This window comes from Heterocephalus glaber, unplaced genomic scaffold (assembly GCF_053883595.1).
Source record: "Heterocephalus glaber isolate CG9 unplaced genomic scaffold, H.glaber_assembly_v1.0 deba00001600, whole genome shotgun sequence".
NCBI classification, from domain to species: Eukaryota; Metazoa; Chordata; class Mammalia; order Rodentia; family Bathyergidae; genus Heterocephalus; species Heterocephalus glaber.
The window spans coordinates 45,092,181-45,113,195 of NW_028258372.1; the positions used below are offsets into that span (position 1 = coordinate 45,092,181).

General features: G+C 42.5%; 1 protein-coding gene across 16 annotated transcripts in view; it reads left to right on the top strand.

The window, feature by feature from the left end:
- Positions 1–21,015, top strand: part of Syt14 (synaptotagmin 14) — a 243,251-nt gene that overhangs the window by 152,193 nt on the left and 70,043 nt on the right. For 12 of the 16 annotated variants that reach the window (XM_087194213.1, XM_004862011.3, XM_004862012.3 and 9 more), the window contains 2 exons: positions 6,014–6,285; positions 11,476–11,925. In XM_087194213.1, coding sequence (XP_087050339.1) covers positions 6,014–6,285; positions 11,476–11,925 — 722 coding nt within the window. The other 4 variants (XR_015444434.1, XR_002388526.2, XM_021242254.2 and 1 more) reach the window with 4 other exon arrangements.

Here is a 21,015-nt window from a genome sequence, read left to right on the forward strand (position 1 = left end):
TGTCTTGGGCCACGTGTAAAGTATATAATACAGTAAATGTGTATGAGTAACAAGACCTCCTTTTCTGTATTTCTTGCTTACCATTCCTAGTATGACCAGAGTCATAACTGTAACAGTATCATGAGCAAAAAACTGAAGCATTTTTGTGCTTCCCATACCACAGCTGTGAGAAAACCTATTTCAACTTACTAAATTATTATAAAGCAGTGCATCATGCCTGTGTTTAATAGTTACACAAGAAACTCTAGTGTCTGCTGAAGAACAATAAATTCCTGTTCTCAGGCACACACATGTGAGTAGGTTGAAGTGCGATCAGCAGCAATCATTGCATTTTACTTGCCAGTTCACACAAACACATGTAAGGTCTGACACAGTGAGTTTCCTTTCCACGGAGAAGCGCAGGCATTGGAATCTGCCCCACCCCCCCGTCCGTGTGCTCCCTGTCAGCTCCTGTGGCTGCATGTGCAGATTGTGTCCAGCCACACAGCAGAGTCATGGGAGATACCTGCAAATTGCATAATCATGGTCAAAGTTCACGATCTTGTGGGCCCACTTTGCTGGCTGCTCATAGGCTAGGATGGAGTATACGCAGCTGGAGAAAGGAACTGAGCTGGCCCAGCAGAACACCTAGCTCCACAACACTTTCGCAAAATGCAGCAATGATGACACAATTGCAGCAGTACTACATCACTTGTAGAGAGTTTGAATGAAAACCAGACAAGTGTGCGATAGTAAACATCTGGGAACTCTTGACTAAAGAGTAATATGACTAAGGATAGGGACTAAAGATTATTTGGAACACAGTCATGCTGAGATCTAGTGTGGAAATTCTTAGATACTATTCCTGAAATAGAGAAATTAATGACATATGTTAAAAATTTTCAATTGCTATTTGATGACAAATTCAAAAAGAAGCAAAACGAAGTTGTCATAGTTAATGCAGTTATAAAAGTTAAAACATTTTCAATATGAGAATGAATTCAACTTGGAGCACATGGGATCGAGTTCTGAAAGTCACACAGTGAGGTGGGCGCTGGGCCTTTGGGCCCGAGCCGTCCCAGGTGACGTGGTCCTCCAGTGTCCCTGCATCCAGCCAGACCACTGGCAGCCACCCAGCCACTAGACCCACCCTCCTAAGCAAACCTGAGGACCCAGTGGGCCTCAAGGGATTCTGCCGCTGAGATCTTCCTTCTCTGTTATCCTGGGTGGTCACAGAACGGCCACTGCTGCGGGTGTCGCTGTACCCTTAGATGCCATTTCCCTCCTCGGTGCCTGGTCCTGCTGTGCCACCCAGAGGCCGAGGGTGCAAGTTAAGCCAGAGAAAGCAGCACAGCTGTGGCCTGCACCTTTCCCTTGGCCATGGGGTGCAGCTGGGCATGCCATCTTCACTGCTGAGCGATCCCGAGCCACTGCTTGTCACCCTAAGTATGCTCGTGTTACCGGGTCCTGGGGATCCTTCTAGAGAGTCTTTCTAGGTTCTTGGCCTGAACAAAGAATTGGATAAAACAAGTGCAAAAGGTAGTGAGATTTTACATTTATTAAAGGTAGGAAAAGAAACATGCTCTGCAGAGCAAGGGCAGGCCAATTAAAAGAAGGGAAAGAAGTGCACTCTGCAGAGTGAGAGCCACCTTTGTGAGAGAGCGTGGTAACTTACTGGCGGCTGTCAGAGCTGGGCTGTCTTATTCAAAACCTGCTTGCTTTCTCCCAAGAAGAACTGAAGATAGCGCTTTCCGATTGGTTCCGGGCACAGGGCGCCTGTGTAAGTGTCCTGGATCTCCGTGGTTGATGAGTCTCACCCACTTGCCCAGCCAGTTTGCTGCGCCCTAATCCCCTGCCTCACTCTTCCCTGTTTCCTGCTTACATTCAGCACTGTGCTGTGGTCCAGATTTTCCCGCACAATTGTCTCCTCACCCAGCTTGGGCTGTACCACCAGGCTCCAGGCTCCCCACACCATGCTCACTCCCCAACCCACATAGGGTTGGCTTCCTGTGTGGACAGCACCCTCTGAGCCCTAGTAGGGCTCACACAGCCCACGGCAGTCACTCAGCTCCACAGCCCTGTGTCAGGCTGTGACTGTACTTCTCAGGTCGTAGCCCTTCTCTCTTCCCCTAGTCTAGGCCATTCCTCCACAGGGAACCCATTTTTCCTGCAGAGGTGCTGGCTGCCCTCCCCGGGCCTCTGCCTGCCTGGGCCCTGGTCTCTGAGTAGGGCTGCTGCACTGCGTTCTTTCCCTCCATGGGCACTGGCACCCACTCCTGGCTGTTCCCTCAGATGAAGGCTCTTGTGCCCCTTGGGTTCTGACACTGCTTCCTGCTTGGCTCCCCACGTGAACACCAATACTTGTGTCATGTGGCCCTCAGATAGCTGCGCACTGGGCTTCCCACATACATATGCATCTTCCTCATGCCTGGGCTGTGCCATGCTGTTCTAGGCCCTGTGGCTTCCCTGCCCCCTGGTGTGGACCCCCACCTCCCTGTGCCCCACTCAGTAGCTTTAGTGCACAGGGACGGGCAGGGAAAACATCATTGGAATGTCTGCAGACTTGAAATGACCTCTTCTTTTTCACCCCATGTTAATAATTTATGCCATCTCTCTTTTTCTTCCTTACTGATGTGTTTAATCACTTCATCAATTTTGTTAGGGTCTTTAGTGAATTGTATTTTGGTTTGCTAGTGCTTTTTAAGTATGCATTCCTAAATCTTTTTCTGCTCATCATTATTTCATCTCTCCTATTTTGGGTTTAATTTGCTGGGTTTTAAAAAATTTCTTGAGGTGTATGCCTAGGTCATCATTATTTTCCAACACCCTCCCCCTGTACCCCCTGCCACATGTGCATGTAGACCTGGACATTTCCTTCAGAATATATCTTTAGACACATCACATGAGTGTTTGTGGGATTATTTTAGTCATTTTCTTTAACACATATCTGATGACAGTTATTTCTTCTGTGATCCATGGGATAGAGTGTATTTTAACTTCTCATTATTTTGTTCAGTTTTCTATAGATTTTCTATTTATATTTTTGTTTCTAGTTTAATTCTGCAGTGGTCAGATAACATCCTTTTTGGTTCAAATTTTGTAAAATGTGTTGATGCTTAATTTATTCCTCAGCTTATAATCAGTTTTGACAAATAATGCTTGTAATATTGCAGTGCTTGTAATATGCAGATGGTAAATTAAAATGCTTGAGATGTATCTATACTGGATCCTTTCATGGATATAAGATTTCCATAAAAATAAGATTATGAAATTAGGCAGTAAAGAAGAATTAAATAGATGTGAAGGCATCACCATTTTGGCATTTGATAGTCTCACTAGAAATTTCTTTTTATGGTTGCTGTTTAGTGTGTAATTTAACAATAATATAAATTCTGTTACTTTATAAAACAAATGCATTAAAAATTTTTAATATCAATTAAACCAATTCTTAGTTATTACATTGTGTAAATAACATGAAGTAGTTGTCAGAATAAAAACTTAAAAGGCGGGGAAATTTTCATTTTAATTCCACATTTGTATGTTCTGCACATCAACAAGTAAAATACAAAATAAAAATAAAAGTGTGGAATTATTTTCAAAACTTTGAGCATATGCTGTGGTTAAAATAAAGTATATGTTCCAATTCACAACTTTAATGTTGTTTTTCTCAAATCTAGAGACTAGTAGTAAGATCTCCCCACTGAGTGGACTGAGGCTCTTTAGATATAACAGACCGTTCATGTGATCTGCCTTGGACTCTAGAGCGAAGTTAGATTGGGTCTATAAACAGGAGCCGGGGGAAACTAGTATCAAAAAGCAAATCAAGAAACAAGGTATGACTTTATTACTAAGTAGAAATTATATGGTCTTGATCATAGCAAAAGGAAATTGAGAGAAGAACTGTTTGAGTAGGAAGTTATTGAAGGGAAAGAAGAGCCACACAGAGAAAAAAATGTAATCAAGATAAAAACTGAGGTCAAATTGCCAAAGTGGAGGACAAAGACTGCCAGGCCTGGACTGGGTGTGCGCTCCAGCCGGGTGCTCTCTCCTCACGTGGCTCAGGCATCTGTTACTTTCCATATAGACAGATGTGGTCAGTGAAGCTAATCCATCCCTACCTGCAAAATTTTTAATGGCTTCTGATCAAACTAAGCCAATTATAGTAACTCCATCTCTCCTGCCGGGGATGGGTTTAGAAGAGACCCACCACTGGCTTCTGTCCTGTGAGAGCTGTCAGGCTGCATACTGAGCCTGCTGGGAGAGATCAGCTCTCCTCCAAGAAAAGGTAAAGGGAAAAATGGTGTGTGGGCTCCCACAACCACTGTATTGGGAAATTTCTAGTTGACTTCATGCTACAGTAAGTATTTAGGTATTACTCTTTAGTTTGATACCTGATTAAATATGCATTGTTAAAGAAGTGCAGGATATTGCTTTAAGGATTTATAGACTATATTGATGGAGACTTACTTGAAAACAATAGAAATCTGCCTCTCAGATCGCTCTTTTTTGTTACTAAACAAACTGGGCTTTGTCTCAAGCATGTTTTCAGGTTCACATACTTGTATGCCTTTCGTGTTTCTGCTCCGTTCTCAGTGTTTTCCCCATGCTTGTCGCTTCGTGGTCACAAGGTGACTGCTGTACCCTCAAGCAGGAGGTGAGATGGAGGGGTTAAGGGGTGTAGACTGAGTCTGCCAGTTTTTAGCAAGGAAACGAAAGCTGTCTTGGAAGCCTGCTCCGAAGTCTTCTGCTTGAATCTCGCTGGCCACCCTGCGTGGGAGAGGGCGCCTCCCCGCCGGGCCACCCACAGGAGAGCTGCATCGTACTGTCGCTGAAAGCCACTTGTCTCTCTTGTTCTGGCATTGCATTTTTCTTGGCTGCTACTTGCAGTGTGTGTATTTTCTCCAATTTAGCTTCAAGTATACTAATTCAGTAATCCTGTTTTAAACATAGGAGATAAGATCTTAGTTTTTTTAAATTCAAAATTAGAGCTTCTGATCAAATGTATACACTTATGCCAAGCTAATACTAATTAATATTTTTACTTGAACCATATATTGTAGTCATTTTTAAATAAGGCTTATAGTTTTTATGGGACATTTATCCATTGTTAGGATTAACAGAGACTGTATTGAGTATTTGAACTGAATTCCATGACAGTTATAATACAAACCACCTTTCTCGGGGTTCCTTGTGATAAAGAAGACGCACAGTCCATAAAAAATGAGCAGTGTTTAATATTTGATGTCATATTCAAGATTTCTCCACACAGACTTAATTTATAACTTTATAGTGTACCCTGAGCTCTGTTTCCATAACCCTGCCCACTCCTGGCTCCACCCTCCTCACAGATACATTTATTCTCAGTCCTTGCCATAAGTCATCACGGTAATATTGAAAGGGTCGTTTAAGAGTGAAGTGAGTTGTAGTTTCCTGTTACTGCTGCCCGCGATGGGCAAGGTGGAACTGGCTACGGGACAAGGACAGGGAGGGTAGGAGGGCCCCTTACCCTGGGAAGCAGGCCCAGCCTCGTATCCTGGTTGGCCGCTGGAAGTCAGAGAATGGGAACTGGGCCTGAGCGTGGGTGGCTCATTTAGGGTGCGGGACCCAGGGCACGTGTGGAGAACGGTCTGGCGCTGCTCAGCACAATATTGGCCTCAGTTCATCTCCGTACCAGAAGAAAATGGATTAGGTTTTCGTGTTTGCTTTGCCTAGAAAGGCAAAGGACTACTCGACGAAGTGTGTGCTGCTCGTTAGGACAGAGAGAACCAAATAAGCTTTCTAATGCTCAGCTTCATGGTGTGTGGCAGGATCGCTTACTACATGACTTATTCTTCCTGATCGTATCAGGCAGAAGGAGACGAGCAGGGAGCCTGGTTATTTTATTCCTGTACCTGAGGAGACTTATTTAGAAACCCTAAGCATTATTCTGCCGCAGTTTTTTAATCCAGGTTTTAGGTAATTCACAGGTACTGTAGTCTGTACTGCATGCTGAGGCTGACTGGAAACAGTGACACAGTCTCTTGGTCCTTGTCAGGAAACTGCATTCAGAGAATGAGAAGAACGCCCCCGCTGGACGAGCTGCAGCCGCCGCCGTATCAGGATGACAGTGGGTCCCCTCACCTCTCCTGCACGCCCTCGGAGGTGGGGGACAGTAAGTGCGAGTTTCCCCACTGCAGCAACAGTCCGAGATGCTCATATAACAAGTGCCCGAGTGAAGGAAGCACAGGCCGTGAAGTAGAGAGTTTCCATAATAAAGGATTTGAAGAAGATGTCCCAAGCGACAGCACCGCCGTCCTGAGCCCGGAAGTAAGTAGCAGTTTCCGTGCTTGCTGTTGGGAAGCCCATCCATGCCCATCCGGGGCTGCTCAGAGGGGTCCTAGCCCCGTCCTGCCCCTTCGGAGCTGGTCTTACCGGCTTCCGTTCTTCGGCAGCCCTGTCCCGCCTGGTCCTCAGCACCCCACTCCGGTCCGAGAGCGTTAGTAGCCAAGGAGAGATGGTGGTTGTTTTTAGACACTTTATATAAAGCATTCTAGAATTATTTACCTTTTCCTTTCATCTAGAAGTTATCTTTCTATTATTTTCAATTTTTAAATCTTTATTAGTAAATGTTAACGACACATACGACTACTTTCTGGGGGCATTTGGTACATGCGTGACACATCTTAATTCTTTTTTTATGTCCCCTTCCCCTGCTCCCCTACCCTGTCTGTTACCTCTCCCTCCTATTCCCATTTGCAGTAGCTCTGTCTCCCTGTTTGCTTTTATCTTTTATTTTGCTCTTTATTCATACTTTGGATTTATCAGATAAGAGAAATCATATGGTATTTAAGCTTGTGTGTCTGACTTATTTCACTTAAAATTGTTTTCCGGGTACATGCATTTTCCTGCAAATGGTTCACATTCACCCTTTTTATAGCAGAGTAGTACTCCATTGTGTGTAAATACCACATTTCTGTATCCATTTGTCTGTTGATGGACATTACTACTAGACTGTTATGATATTGCACAAGTCTTTCAAAATAACCTTACTGTATTTTCATTTTATAGAATATGAAAGGGATCAGTGATGATTAGCTTTACTGATGAAATTTGAATTCATGGCATTCATGTCTTCAGAGTGGTTGGTTGGTTGGTTGAATTCAAGTTACTTTTTTGAGCGAAAATGTAACAGTGACAACAAAAATAATCATTGCAGATTCAAAGTATTGCCATTTTCTAAAACGGATTTGTGTGAGTCTTTCTGTAATGATAAAAACTATAAAGGTGATGTAGGAGGCTTCGTAGGGTAGTATTTCCTTTTAGGATTCACTTTCCTTATAAGTTTGGAATTGAGAGTTTTGTAACCTTTACTCCTGACAACAGTCAGTGATACTGTGGTGTATCTGGGTCTCTCCATGGTGAGCTTTCCCATCTGTCCAACTAAATAATGAAGCTAGTTTCCCATGCGCAGAGCAATTAAGTTGTGGATAGAACTTCCTTAATTTGAAGGTTTTTCTTGTATAGTTAAAAAGTACTTTCCTGCTTTTCTAGTGCTATATACTAGTATATCTAATAGAAGAGAACTTTACCTTGATACTTCAATACATCAGTATTTCATAACTTTCCAAGAATGTTTGTGTTAAGGCAGGTGCTTTGTGGGTGTTTGCTCACTGTGCAGCTAGCCAGCAGTTAACAGTGAAGCCTGGATTGTAGAATTAACAGTAATAAAAAGCACCACTTGTGCCTGGGAACTTTGCTGTGGGCTTTTGTCAGCTCACGTAATTCTCCCAGTCACAGCTCCAGGAAGTTGTTCCTTCTGCCTTATAAATGAAAACATTGAGGCTCCGAGAGTTAAGCAGTTTGCCCAGGTGGCAGCAGCTCTTAACTAGTGGAACTAGTTCGGACCCGGGTCTGCCTGAGGATGAAAACAGTGCTCTTAGCTGTTAGCTTGCTCACTTCGATCCCAGCCTTGGTGTGGGAGATCACTGTGTGCAGCCACGCCCTGCTCACGTGCCCCAGAACACACAGACCACATTTGGCTCCACAGGTGATGCACAGGATTGCACACATGTATCTTATTTTAATCCATTTTAGATCCAAACAAGAAGCAAGAGGAGCTAGACGAGGTAGGCTAATGCACCTAGGGTGTCAGTAGGTGCAGGTACCAAGACCTCACTGCCATACCCATCCATCCTGCCTCTTATCAGCGCTCCCACCTATCCTGGGATGACAAGCACTGGAATTGGGGTTTGAACAAGGCTACACTTGCTTTATGGAGGAGATTTAGGAGTCAATACGTCTGGCCACCCCTGAAACTTGCCAGCTGGCCTCCTGAACAGATGCGGGTTTTATCTATGTTTCTTGAGTAAAACAAAGCTGTCCACATGGAGCAGCGTGATCCCGGCTTAGGTTTTTCATCCCTCTCTATGGGAACATTCACTCTGTTCCATTGTAGTTTCCATTCCTTATATATCTCACCGGTTGTTAACGTAGTTGCTATATTTAACATATCTTGTGAGTTCTCCCTTGTCTTACATGCTGCTTCCTTCCCTGTTGTCTGTGGTTTACTGTGCTTTGCCTATATTTCAGGAGCTGTTAACTTGCTACTTGTGTGAACACTTCTTTCACATTTTCTTCACTTGACTTGTTTTTGTGTCTTCTATAGCATCATTGAATATATTCAAACAAGATAGCAAGTACACGTTACATAAACACTTAGATGTGAAATGCTAATAGTCAATGCTCCTGTACATTTACTCTTGTAGTTTTTCAAGTTTATTTTGCCTCTCTATGATAGACATTTTGTATCAGATGGAAATTCTCCCTCACCTCTTGGCTAATCCAGGCTGTGGGTATTAGACCTGTCTGTATCTCAGCTGAGCTGGAGGAAAGAGTGGGCTCAGAAGAACTGTATGACAAGCAGTCTGTGCGCTCCTTTGAGGACTTGTGGTTAGCTGGAGTATTTTTCAAACTTAGATCCAAGCACTTTGAAAGTAGACGAATTTTCTTACTGTCTACTTGAATAATGCAGATAGCAGCTTTTGTCTATAAAATTTTCACCCTTTAACCCTGGGTTTTGTAAGAATTCTCAAAAATATATATATTAGGGAGGCACCAGAGAAGTTAAATTTATAAATAGCTATCCAAGACCTTATAAAAATGTTTATTGCCCCAAAAATCCTAGATATCATGATACTATTTTTAAAAATATTTAATCGAAGTATCCAAGATATAGCTTAATAATCTTTAATTACAATTATGAAATAGTATACATGAAGACAGTTGCTCTAACTTATTTTTAAGAGTAATAATATGTGTGTCCTGATTTATTCATGCACATAAAAAATTCAATTCTTTTATGAAAATTTGTTCCTTCTCCCCAGATGCTATTCTTCATGAGTCATCTCTTTCTGCATACGTGGTGCCAGTTTCTGGATAAGAGTTACATGTTTGCAGTCTGTAGCTGAGGTGATGTTAGAGAGGGGAGCAAATTGTGTATATGTGACATGACAGAGGGCACAGGGTTTCCAACTCCCTGGTTAAGCAGTGCCCGTGGGACCCTGATGGACTTCCGGGCCAGGGGTCCCGGACCCGACCTGGGGGTCCTTGCCCAGTGGCCTGATGAGCCTCTCTTGTGGCTGGGAAGTGGTATTTGCTCTACAATGCTGACCCTTGTGCCACTGGCAGGACCTGGCCCTCCGAAGTCACCCGGGCCTGACTCTGCAGCCAGTGTCGGGCTCCACGTTCACTTGCACTTCACTTGCGCCTGAGACCTCTGGACACGGCAACAACGCAGCAGGCCTTCAGCTCAGATGCTTGCTCTAACCCATCCCATAATAAACACATATGTGTGTGTCAAAAAAAAAAAAGAATTATGTGTTTAACAACTCCTGTCTTTTTGGTTTTCTTCTGTAAAAAGAAGAATCCCCCCACACACACACCTAAAAGAGACTGGCACATAGTAGGGGCAATAGTTAGGGCCAAGACTGAGGCCATAGGCATGCAGACTACAAAGGAGGTGCTGAGATCTAACAGTCTCTGTAGATGTGTGTGTCTGTGGCCAAAATTCAGGGCGTACTTTGAATAAATGGAAAAAGGAAAACTGAGGGTCAGCAGTATTCACTGCCATAGTAGACACTAAATACAGTTATAGGAATGTCTTAATTGGTTTTCTCATTTCTGAGACCAAAATACCAGGCACCCAAAGTTAAAGGAGGAAAGGTTTATTTGGCTCACAGTGTATAGAGGTTTCAGTCCGCAGTTGGCTGGCTCCATGGCAGGGTGGCATGGCAGAGGGGCATCACAGAGGAGAAACAGTCCATCCAGGCAGAAAGTAGCAAAGCAGCAAAGTAGTGAAGAAGCAGTGAGCAATAAGCAGCAACAGTCATCCTCTTTCTGTCCTTTATATTCTACCAAGGCTCCCTGCCCTTAAGGCAAGTAGCACTCACACCCAGGTTGGGGCACCCTTAATCCTAGCTCTGTACCATGAATCAATCCCAGCATCACTTCCTTGATCCCAGCATCACACCCTAGATCCAGCCATCTCTGAAAAGCCCCACCTGTGGCTGCATGAGGCTTTGGAGGATGTCTAGATACAAGCTATAACAAGGAAATTATAGAATTTGTCCACATTTTAAAATAAAAATAATTTAAGATTCATTAAAATACTTGAAGGGGCATAGTGATGTGGTTGAAAGGTCAGAGACCCAGCTTGGACATTATCAGCCACTAGGTGACACCCCCACTGTAGTCCCGATAGACGGGCAGGAATTTGAGACAGTTACAGGTCAAAAGGGCACAGGTTCTTTTAGTGTCATAGTGAGTATGTACACTCTTAGCCTTCCACTTTTGAAATATGTATTCTTCCATTTCAACAGTAATTAATATTGGAAAATAATATATTGTGTTTAATTTGGTTAAAAATGGAATAAATATGGTTTGTGACATGGAAAATAAATTTATGACTGCAGTAAATACTTTGAGGCCTTTTTACACTAGCACATATCACATTTCCATTGATATTTAAGTCAAAATAGGTTAATATTCTGTTGTAGACAGGGACATTTGAGAACAAATCCTGAAAATGGAACCAGAATTTTCAATAGCATTATAATTATTATTTACTCTCTCTTTCTCTGTGGCCTAGTACTGAGCTGGCAGTTTCATGATTATCATGTTAAGAAGGTAAAATTTAGTAGTCTCCTGCGAAGGGAACAGAGTTACACATAAAGTATATATTTTAAGCTCTCATTTATAAATACACCCACTTTCTCAAAGTTGTGATAGTGCATACTGCATTTAGAACGTATCTTTATCATAGGTTTTAGTTTAAATTACCACTTAGATGCTCTGGCCCTATAGGGTGGCTTTTGATTGTAGTTGACTGCTGTTTATTGTACTTTTTTTGTGATAGCAAATAAAGATTGTTTTCACATTTCCCTCATAAAGGCATTTATTTACATGCTAGATTAAATAATGGAGTTAAAAACTGAAAACATTTAAACTTGCTTTTCTTAGGATATGTCAGCTCAAGGATCATCTTCACAGCTTCCCAAACCTTTTGACCCTGAGCCAGAAGCTAAATACGGCACCCTGGATGTGACTTTCGACTATGACTCACAAGAACAGAAGCTTTTGGTAACAGTGACAGCTGTCACAGACATCCCAGCATATAACAGGGCAGGTGGCAACTCGTGGCAAGTACACCTTGTTCTTCTACCTATAAAGAAACAGCGAGCAAAAACCAGCATCCAAAGAGGACCATGCCCTGTCTTCACAGAAACATTCAAATTTAATCACGTCGAGTCTGAGATGATTGGAAATTATGCAGTTCGCTTTCGACTGTATGGTGTGCATCGCATGAAAAAGGAAAAGATTGTGGGGGAAAAGATTTTTTACTTAACAAAATTGAATCTTCAAGGGAAAATGTCATTACCTGTGACATTGGAACCGTCTTACAATCATTCCGTGAGTATCTGTCTCTTCAAATGACCTGGATACAGTTTATGTTTGAGGTCTATAGTAGGCCCAATTTTAAAAAGTCTATAATCAGCCCAATAACTTTCTCAGTCAAAAATTTCTAAACCTTGGATGGGCAGGTATAGTTTTTTTTTTCTTTTCTATAAAAATACACTTAAATGATTTTTCATAGATATTTTATCGTTCACAGAGTTCACCCCCAGCTCCACATGTATCTTCCTTGTTGAACATGTTTTAAATGGTTGGTTATGGGATCAGCCAAACTCCTTACAGAACTTACTGTTTCTTTCCAGGTTAAAACTAGGTAATGCAGGTGGAGCTGTCTGGCCCCCTGTCTTAAAGTGCTACATTGCAGGACATGTTTGCTCTTAGGGACCACATACTGCTTTCTAGGTCCTGATGGGTTAACTTTCCAGAACTGCTGTGAAATATTTTTAAAAGTTCAAGACGAGCTGACCTCATTATACTTTCCACCTTTTTTAAACAAAGATTTTGAAGTATTTCTGAGAGAACATAAGCTTAGAACTCTAGCTATTCTGTTTCCCCCAGATCATAACCACTTACAAATCAATCCCTCAGCCCGCTTCGTGTTTTTAACTAGATTCCCATAAGGTATTGCAGATGACTGGAGAGAAATATCTGCACGCTTTATTTAAATCGGAGAGATGCATTATGTCACACAGTCATTTAGATTATGAGAAATCCATGATGTGGTACAAGTGTTAGTTACGATTTCTATTTATTCCTCTTATAGTACAAATATTTTATAATATTAAATATACAAACTTGAGAACATACTTCAATCTTAAAGTGAAAGTGTCGTATTTGAGGGCTGTTTGTAAGCTTTAGATGTGTGAGCAGAAGCCCCAGGTGGCAGCGTGCTTGCTCTCACACTGGCCCGCGAATCTCCAGGGCACTTCAGATGCAGTGGAACTGCGTTGTCGTGTAACCAGGCGGCTTCAGCGCCTGGAGACAGAGGTGAGGGTGAATGCAGTGTGTCCAGATGGGTTTCCCGGCAAGATTTCATCTTTATTGCTATAGTGGATTACGCAGTATTTTAAATTTTTAGAATTATTATTTGAGGGTATTGCCTTTTAAAACTAGCTGTTTATCAGAGAGAAAAGAAATGCCAAGTGGGAAAAGTACAGCTTTCCATGAAATTGAGTATCCTGGATTTATTAATAGAATTTTTAAATTGTTTTATTCTTTGGTCTGAGTGATCACTCATTTTTCTGCAGAAAATGTACCCTTATATAGAAATAACTGATTTAAATTAGAAGAGAAAGGCTATGTCACCAAGAGGTACGTATTTTGTGTGGCTTTATTTATTTTAAATTATCTGTTCCCACTTCCATATAAATTGTGCTCGTTGCCCAAAGAAAATGAAAACATCAAAAATTATGTGGTTTGGTCTCTGGTTTAAGTACTTTTGTGTGTGGATCTGCGTAACATGCGTTAGCTTGGTGGTCACTGATTGGATAACTTTTGTTTTGGTCATGCAGCACAGTGAATTTCTAGGGTGTGTTTACCATAAGGAGCCAGTGCTGGATAAATAGCTTCTGAAACATAATGTTTAAATCCGGATAAAACCATCTGTCTTCTGCTATTAGAAAACATTTTTGTGAAAACACACTTCAGATTCAGTAGTTATGTTTGTTCTTTTCTCTTGCTTTTCTTCTTTCTCTACCTTCTCAAAACCTCCTTGCTTGTTTTACAGCTCTGTACATCACAGAGGTTAAATGTCATAATTCTGTGAGTTGTCTGGTCATAAAATATAATACCAATAGAATGTTTAGATTTGCTATATAAACTCTAGTCGTGTTCTCTACTTAATTTTAGCTGTATGGACAAATTTTGTAATTATAGTTTCCTTGGGAGATATAACATGCATATAAGAGGTGCATTCACAATGAAGAGGTACATTCACAAGGAAACATTTATTCTAGTAGCTTTTGAGTAATTTCTTCTTGTGGCAAGATTAGCCTTTTGTCAAGAGAAAGTTTTAATCTAGTTAAAAATTTATAAATTTTATTTAAAACATGTTTAAAGTTTACAGTTTTCATGGTAATAATAGGAAACTAGAATTCTGCACATAAAATTTAAATCAATGCACTGAGAGAAACAGATCAGTGTCGCCATAATGATTTTCTGAAGACTAAACAATGAGCTCCCCTGTGGGTGAAATCAGAGCTTAACAGTGAGGTAATGGTATAGTCTGAGGGGCGCCCGCCTCCCTGACCCCCGCGTGCTTGAAGGTACCCCAAGAGCTGAAAAGGCTGAGATGGTTCTAGCGCCCAGCCGTGTAGACTTGGTACATGAGCTCATCATTTGGGGCACTGAGTGCTCAGTGAAATAGGGTTAGAGCAAATTATCTCTGAAGTCCTGTTCATCTCCGATATTCTCTGACCCTACTGACAATATATATTGTGAAATGGGTTAGTTAGGGACAGAAATGGGTGACTTTTAAATACACTTTATGTGCTTAATACATCACATTTTGTGGTAGACATGTTGTCTTCTCATTCATTCGTATTTCTGACCACTTTCTATTGACTGGGAAGTCCTAGCTAATGCTCTGCATCTGCTAACGGGGTGTGGGATTCATTTCCCTGTCTCACTGGTCGGTCGGTAGAGCTCTGTGATGGACTGTACCACTCCATCATTTAGGGAACCTCAGTGTGGACCCCACAGAGGAGACACACTGCCCTCACACTGCGAAGCTCCGGAGGCCAGAGGCTGTGGTAATTCTAAGACAGCTTTGCCCGTGCAGACGTGGTTTTGTTGCTGAGCCAGTAAGAGTTGCAGTAAAGAAAATTCCTTGACACATAAGAGCCCTGTGGAAACAGCAAAGCTCCCTGGCTGGGGCAGTTCTGCAGGATGATTTCAGGCTTCTTGAGTCTCTTAGCTGTTAACCTGATTCTCTGTTTCACCTCATTCCTTCAGTAAATTGCCCATGTACTATGAGTCAGCTAGCTGCCAGTGTTTTCAGTTAAAAACCCTGAAATGGCTGGATGGTTTAATATTTGCTGGCTTTCGTCATTTCTTACTCTGTGGCCAATAGCAGGATGTTAGTTCTCCTTAGTTCTCCATGGCATCCTTCCTACCACGGTCTTATGTGAGCTTTCTCTTACAGTCACCTTTTTTCTTGTAGTACGCACTCTTTCTTAATGTGTAACCCCAGTGGACTTTCACTTGCATATTTATTAGGACTTACTAAAATCAAGCTTATTACTTCTTTCATAAAGATACATACAAAACCCTTCCTGTATAAACAAATGATACCCGGCCAGCTTACCCTGGGCCATGGCTAGCTATGATGATGGCGAGGCACCTACACATCGTTCTAGTCTCCAGTACGATCATTGTGATTAAATCCTTGCTTTGTGTAATTCACGTGGTTCTTGATGAGTTCTGCTGTTCAGCAAAGTTGGTACTAACCAAGGTGTGGAATGTTTCCTCTTGCAGTGAACGTCCTCACAGATAGTGGAACTGCGTGTCACTTGCCAAGTCTCCTGGAAACAGGTGGTTCTCAGAGAGTGACCCCTGGACCAGCACCCATATTGCCAGGAACTTGTCACAAGTGCAGACTTTCAGTCCTTGTCCCAGACTCACTGACCACAACTCACTGGGTTTCACAAGCACTGCGAGTGACTCTGGTGCCCATTGGCTTAGGGGCCAGATATGGCTCGTTTCCTGGTTCTGGAAGGCCTGCAGGCGGGAAGTAGAGTTTACATTTTTAGAGAAGTGTTTATAAAAACAAAGAAGATTGTGTGGATGGCCCACGTGCTAGGCAGAATTCTAAGATGCCCTCATGACCTCCTCCTGCTGTTACTCCTGTGGTCGTTATATTACATAGCAAAAGGAACTTTTCAGATTTAATTAAGATTATTAATTAGCTGACCTTCAAGTAGGGAGAATATCTGTGTAGGCCTAAACTAATTCCTTGAGCTTTTTTAAAGCAGAGTATTTTCTCTGGTTAGTAACAGAGCCCTTGGAGGGTTGAGACACGGGGGAGGCTGACGTGAAGGAGAACCCTCATCACTGAGATGGGGCAGTCTCGGTGAAAGGACCCAGTGACCTTGAAGACTTAGAATGACCTCCATGGCAGCAAGTGATGGAATGGGGCCTTGTCGTACACCACAAGCACCTGAGTTCAGCCAGCTGCTTAAGTGAGCATGGAGTACTTTATATTCTGTACTCCAAACAGGCTCCAGCCCAGCTAAAGCTTTTGATCTGGGGGAGAATCCTGGACTCCTGACCTGCAGAAAATGTGAGATAATAAATGAGTGTTGCCTTAAGCTGCTAAGTTTAGGGTAATTTGTTAGCAATAGAAAACGAACATAAATTCTGGTATTAGTGGGATGCCGCCCAAACAGACACCTGAAGATGTGGGAATAACTGTGGAATTACTGTTGGCTAAGGGATGCAAAAAGTTGCAGGAGGACTTTCTTTTGGGGGGAGGGTGGTGAGGTTTGAACCCGCCACCATGTGCTTGCCATGCACATGCCAGGCGGGCTCTACACCACTGAGCCCGTCTCCAAGCTATGGAGGAAAACTGAGGAGCATGTTCACTTGAACACACTGAGTAAGCTCTGGACCTTGAAAGACAGACCCCAAGGGGAATAGGAAGTGAGATGCTTGTCCTCGAACCTGGAGGAAGTGGCAGAGCATTTAGCAGATTGTCTCCTGCAGTTACATGTACAGCAGAACTTATACATGATACATTTGCATATTTAACTGAGGAAACTTCTGAGCTAAATATTGAAAGTGCATTGTGGGATTTTCCTGCTGCTTTTAGAAAAATGCAAGAAAAGACAGATAATTGAGAGGCAAACTGTTAAAAAGAAGCCAGGACTTCATGAACTGAGTAGTTCTCATCCTGTCCAGATGCCAGGATGCTAAACTTGAGAAGGGCTGCTGAGAGGTGGTCTGGAGAAAAGGCTGAGGGGAGCTGCACAGCTTCAACTGAAACTGCAGAGAGATCAGAACTCCAGGCTCTTAGCTGCCTAGGTCTCCTCGAAGACCTTTCCGGAGATGGAATGTTCTTCGCAGATCACGCCTAACATCTGGCCTATTCTAACTGTTTAAGCATGTAACCTTCACCCCGAGCATCACTCCAGCAGTGCATTTGTTTATGTGCTGGCCATCTCGAGAGATGCTAAGGTAGGTGGTATTTCCACCAGTGGATTCTTGTATTGAATAAATTTGATTAAGTTGTCATTTTTATATTTCCTGTTATATCATCTTATAAAATTAACAAAAAGATGCAATTTTTGGTTATCCTGTATTTAAATCATTGGACAAGAATGTTGCTCCTCAGCTATCTTGGCAGACACTATAGACAGAGAAGCAATTATCTTGAAAAGCTTTGTCGACGTTATTTTAATGGAGGGAGTCTCTGTAAAGTTCATTCAAGACTTACGAGACTCTAAAAAGTCTTATCAGCCCAAACATTGGCAGCTTGAACTGAGAGGAACAGGGACTGTGAAACGAGAGGCGGTGATTGGCAGCAAGCAAGCTGGTAAAACTCCTCAGCTGCAGACGGCTGCTTGCCGCGTTCTGTGGAAAGGGAAGAATGACCCCGTGGCCAGACCTGAGCAGCTGGAGGGTGAGCCTGGACCTGGGGGCTTATTGCCAGCTCTGGAGGCCGGGGCAGGGAACTGCAGCCGGAGTTTGGCCACCGGTATTTCAGTGCTGATTTTGGCAAGGGTCTCCTTTCTCTGCATTTTGCCCTCTTTGAACTACAGTGTTGGAAGTATTAGTGGCAGATAACTTTCTCTTAGTTTGGTAAGTAAGAAGAATTTCCCCCAAAGCTGAACTTAAGTGATTACACCAGGAACACCACTCAGCCCAGGTTTATATAGTTTATATAAACACCTGGAGTTCTAGATTACGAGATTTAGATGGAGATGCAGAACAGTTTTTACTTTGAACTGTTGATGTAATGTGATAAGACTTAGGGGACCGTGAGCTGGGGCCAATGTGTTTTGCATATGGGAAGTGTATGAATTATCTGCATGGCCCAACCTAACCGTACAGTCCATTTAAAAGCAAAGAATTTTCTCTGACTGATAGCAGAAAAGTATATTCAAAGCATGAGGCAGATTCATCATTAAATCCTCTGTTTTCATGGTGGAGCGGCTTCTTGAGAGGACCTGAAAGCAGCCTCTAGGAGCTGAGAGGTCTGGCTGACTGCCACCGAGAACGTGGGGCCTCAGTCTCACAGCTTACAAGGAACTGAATTCAGGCCGCCCCTGAATGAGCTTGGAAGCAGATTGTTCCTCCAGAGCTTCCGGGTAAAAGCTCCCCTGAGTCCCTATGGTGATCTAAGCTTGCCAGGTCTGTACCAAGGGACCCTGCTGCGTCTGTCCAGACTTCTGAGCTACAGAAACTGTGAGGCAGTGAGTGGGTATTGTCTTAAGTGTTAAGTGCGTGGTAACTTGTTAAGTAGCAATGGAAGACTGATACAGCCCACAAGGCCTAAAGTATTTATCCTCTGGCCCCTTGCTGAGAAAGCTTGCGGGCTTCTCCTCTAGCTGGAAGGTGAGATTGAATAGCAGATGTGCAAAATAACTTCCGTGGTTGAGGTGAGTACATGTGGTCAGATTCCAGTCTGTGAGGCTGCTCTTCCCTTGGGATGTTATTTACCAGTCTGGAGTCTTCAGCAAACGCTGGTACATAGTCGTAAACTCAGGCAGATCGAACCTGCAGCTGCTCTTTGTTTTTAACCTATTTGTTCCCCTTTTACTCTTTATGGCTGCTCTCTCAGTGAAGGTATATTAGTCAAGTGCTTGTTAGGGTTGTTTACAGCTTTCTATATTCAACTAGTTCTGTATAACTAGTATTACTAGTCTGTGTGATCCGTAGTGCCTCACAAACTGCGTTCCATATTCCTCATCTTTCTTCAAAACTCTTCCCACCAGGAGGAGGCTTTCCTTGACTCGCTCATGTATTAGAGTTCTATTTCTGTAACTCTTGAGTATCTTCCCTACTATGAGTTTTATAATACCTACAATTCTTTATAATTTCTTAATTTCTGTCTTAACTGTTATACCCGTATAGTCCTTAGCTTAATGCCTGATCTACAGATATGCCTCAATTTTATTTATTTAGTGAATAGACAAGAAAACGTTCATTTTAATGTGTGACATGAACATAATTAATGATAACAATAGCTGTAAGAAAGTCACTAAATAATTAGATTTTAAAGGTTTTATGTTCAAATTTTATTTTAAATGTTTAGAGAGAAAAAGACATTGATTTTAAAAAATAGATTCAGAAAACACAATAGCTGAGAATTTAGTCATAGAATTCTGCTTTCTCATGATCCACTAAGGGAATAGGTACTTAGATCAAATCACTTGGCTCATTTCTAATGGCAACCTGGTCTAAGTGCTTGGGCTGGAATGCAGCTTTCCTAATTCCAAAGCCAGTGATTTTCAGATACTGTAAAAGAATCAATTTCAAAAATTTGAAGAAGAATTTGAGACCATTCTACACAGGATTTCCTATTTGCCAACCTAGCTTTAAGAAAGGGACTGGATGATATTGGATTGAATCTCCTTCATAGATTTTTTTTTTCCAAAAATATCTAATGAAATGAGTAGAAAAAACCGAAACTGCCATGAAATTTACCAACAGCAACCACTCAACAAAAGAAAAACTGATAATTCTAGAGTTACATACAGCAAGGACATGTACTCTCCCCATCAAAAGCCATGCTGGTGTGTCAACAGAAATCTTGGAAATCTTCACTCAGATTCATAGAGAGAAACTCTTGAATAGAATGCCTGCTGCGGTAAATTGTGATACTGTTCACAAATACAGTACATCCCTGACTTATGAACATTCAAGTTGTGAAGTTTCTCCGACATGAATGGACCTCGCAGATGAACATCCATAGATGGTGACAAATGGAGGAAGTAGGGTATATGGGACTCACTTTGTCGGACTTTCGAACATTCTCCCAGAGTAGAACTCATTTGCAAGACGGGGACTTACTTCATTTAAGGCCCTTTCCTGTAGAAGAGTTTTAAGTCTCTGCCTGTTGAAATTGTATTAGTTATCTCAGCATAAACGTATTCTGACACAGACAAGGATGGGTAAAGAATTGGCGCCATTACCTCAAAAGCCCAACCTGTTCATGACGTTGATTTGGAGGCGGGTAGTAGAAAAGGTGAAACTCGAATCGGAAGCTGAAGAGTGGAGATACTTGCTAGGCAGTCACAAAGAATTTTGTGAAACTGTTACCTGTACCACTGTGGGTGGTGGTTAGCATAAAAATAAGCTTATAGCTCTAGGCAAAAAGATTAGAAAAACATAACGTTAATTCACTTACTATTAACTGCACTTGACTGCAAAGTAAGAAAGAGTTTCGACAAGAAATGGCAGCTTTGCTAGCAAGAATGAAAAGGGATAGAGAATCCTCAAACTCAAGGATTTACCGGGCTGAAAGGTGCAAATGAGTCATTTCCCATCCCTGTAAGGGAGAGCTGAGAGCCTGAGCTACAAGTACATACAGCATCCAGCACCAAGCAAGTCTAGTGAGTAGCCAGCCCAGCCAGGGTGGAAACTCTGAAGTGACTCATTGCGACACCCAGAAAAATCACTTCCACTGGCAGAAGAGACGGAAGGAGCAATTCTTCCCGGGAGTGGGGGGACAGCGCCTGCTCAGTCTGCCTTGAGGACCGTGGCGGACTGTTCACTGTCTATCCCACGGTCCCTGAGTGGAAATGCCTGTGGAGGGCCCTTGTCCTGGGTCAGAATTTTGTTAGGTGTTTGTGTGCTGACACTTACCTTTGAGTTTTGTTTCCAGATGAAGAAGGGCCACATCTGTCCTTAGAGACTAGCAGGAGATACCCAGAGACCCTCCACTTTGACACGGAACTCTGGCAGAGGGCTGGCGATGTGGCTCAGTGTGTTTGCTTATGTGCCCAAGGCCTTGGGTTGATCCCCAGCACCAGGTGCACACACATGGACACACAAACACATGCACGTGCACACACATGCACACATAGGGACAACGACTAAGGAGCACTTTAGATTTTTTCTTCTTTGGGAATGACAGGAGTGCTCTGG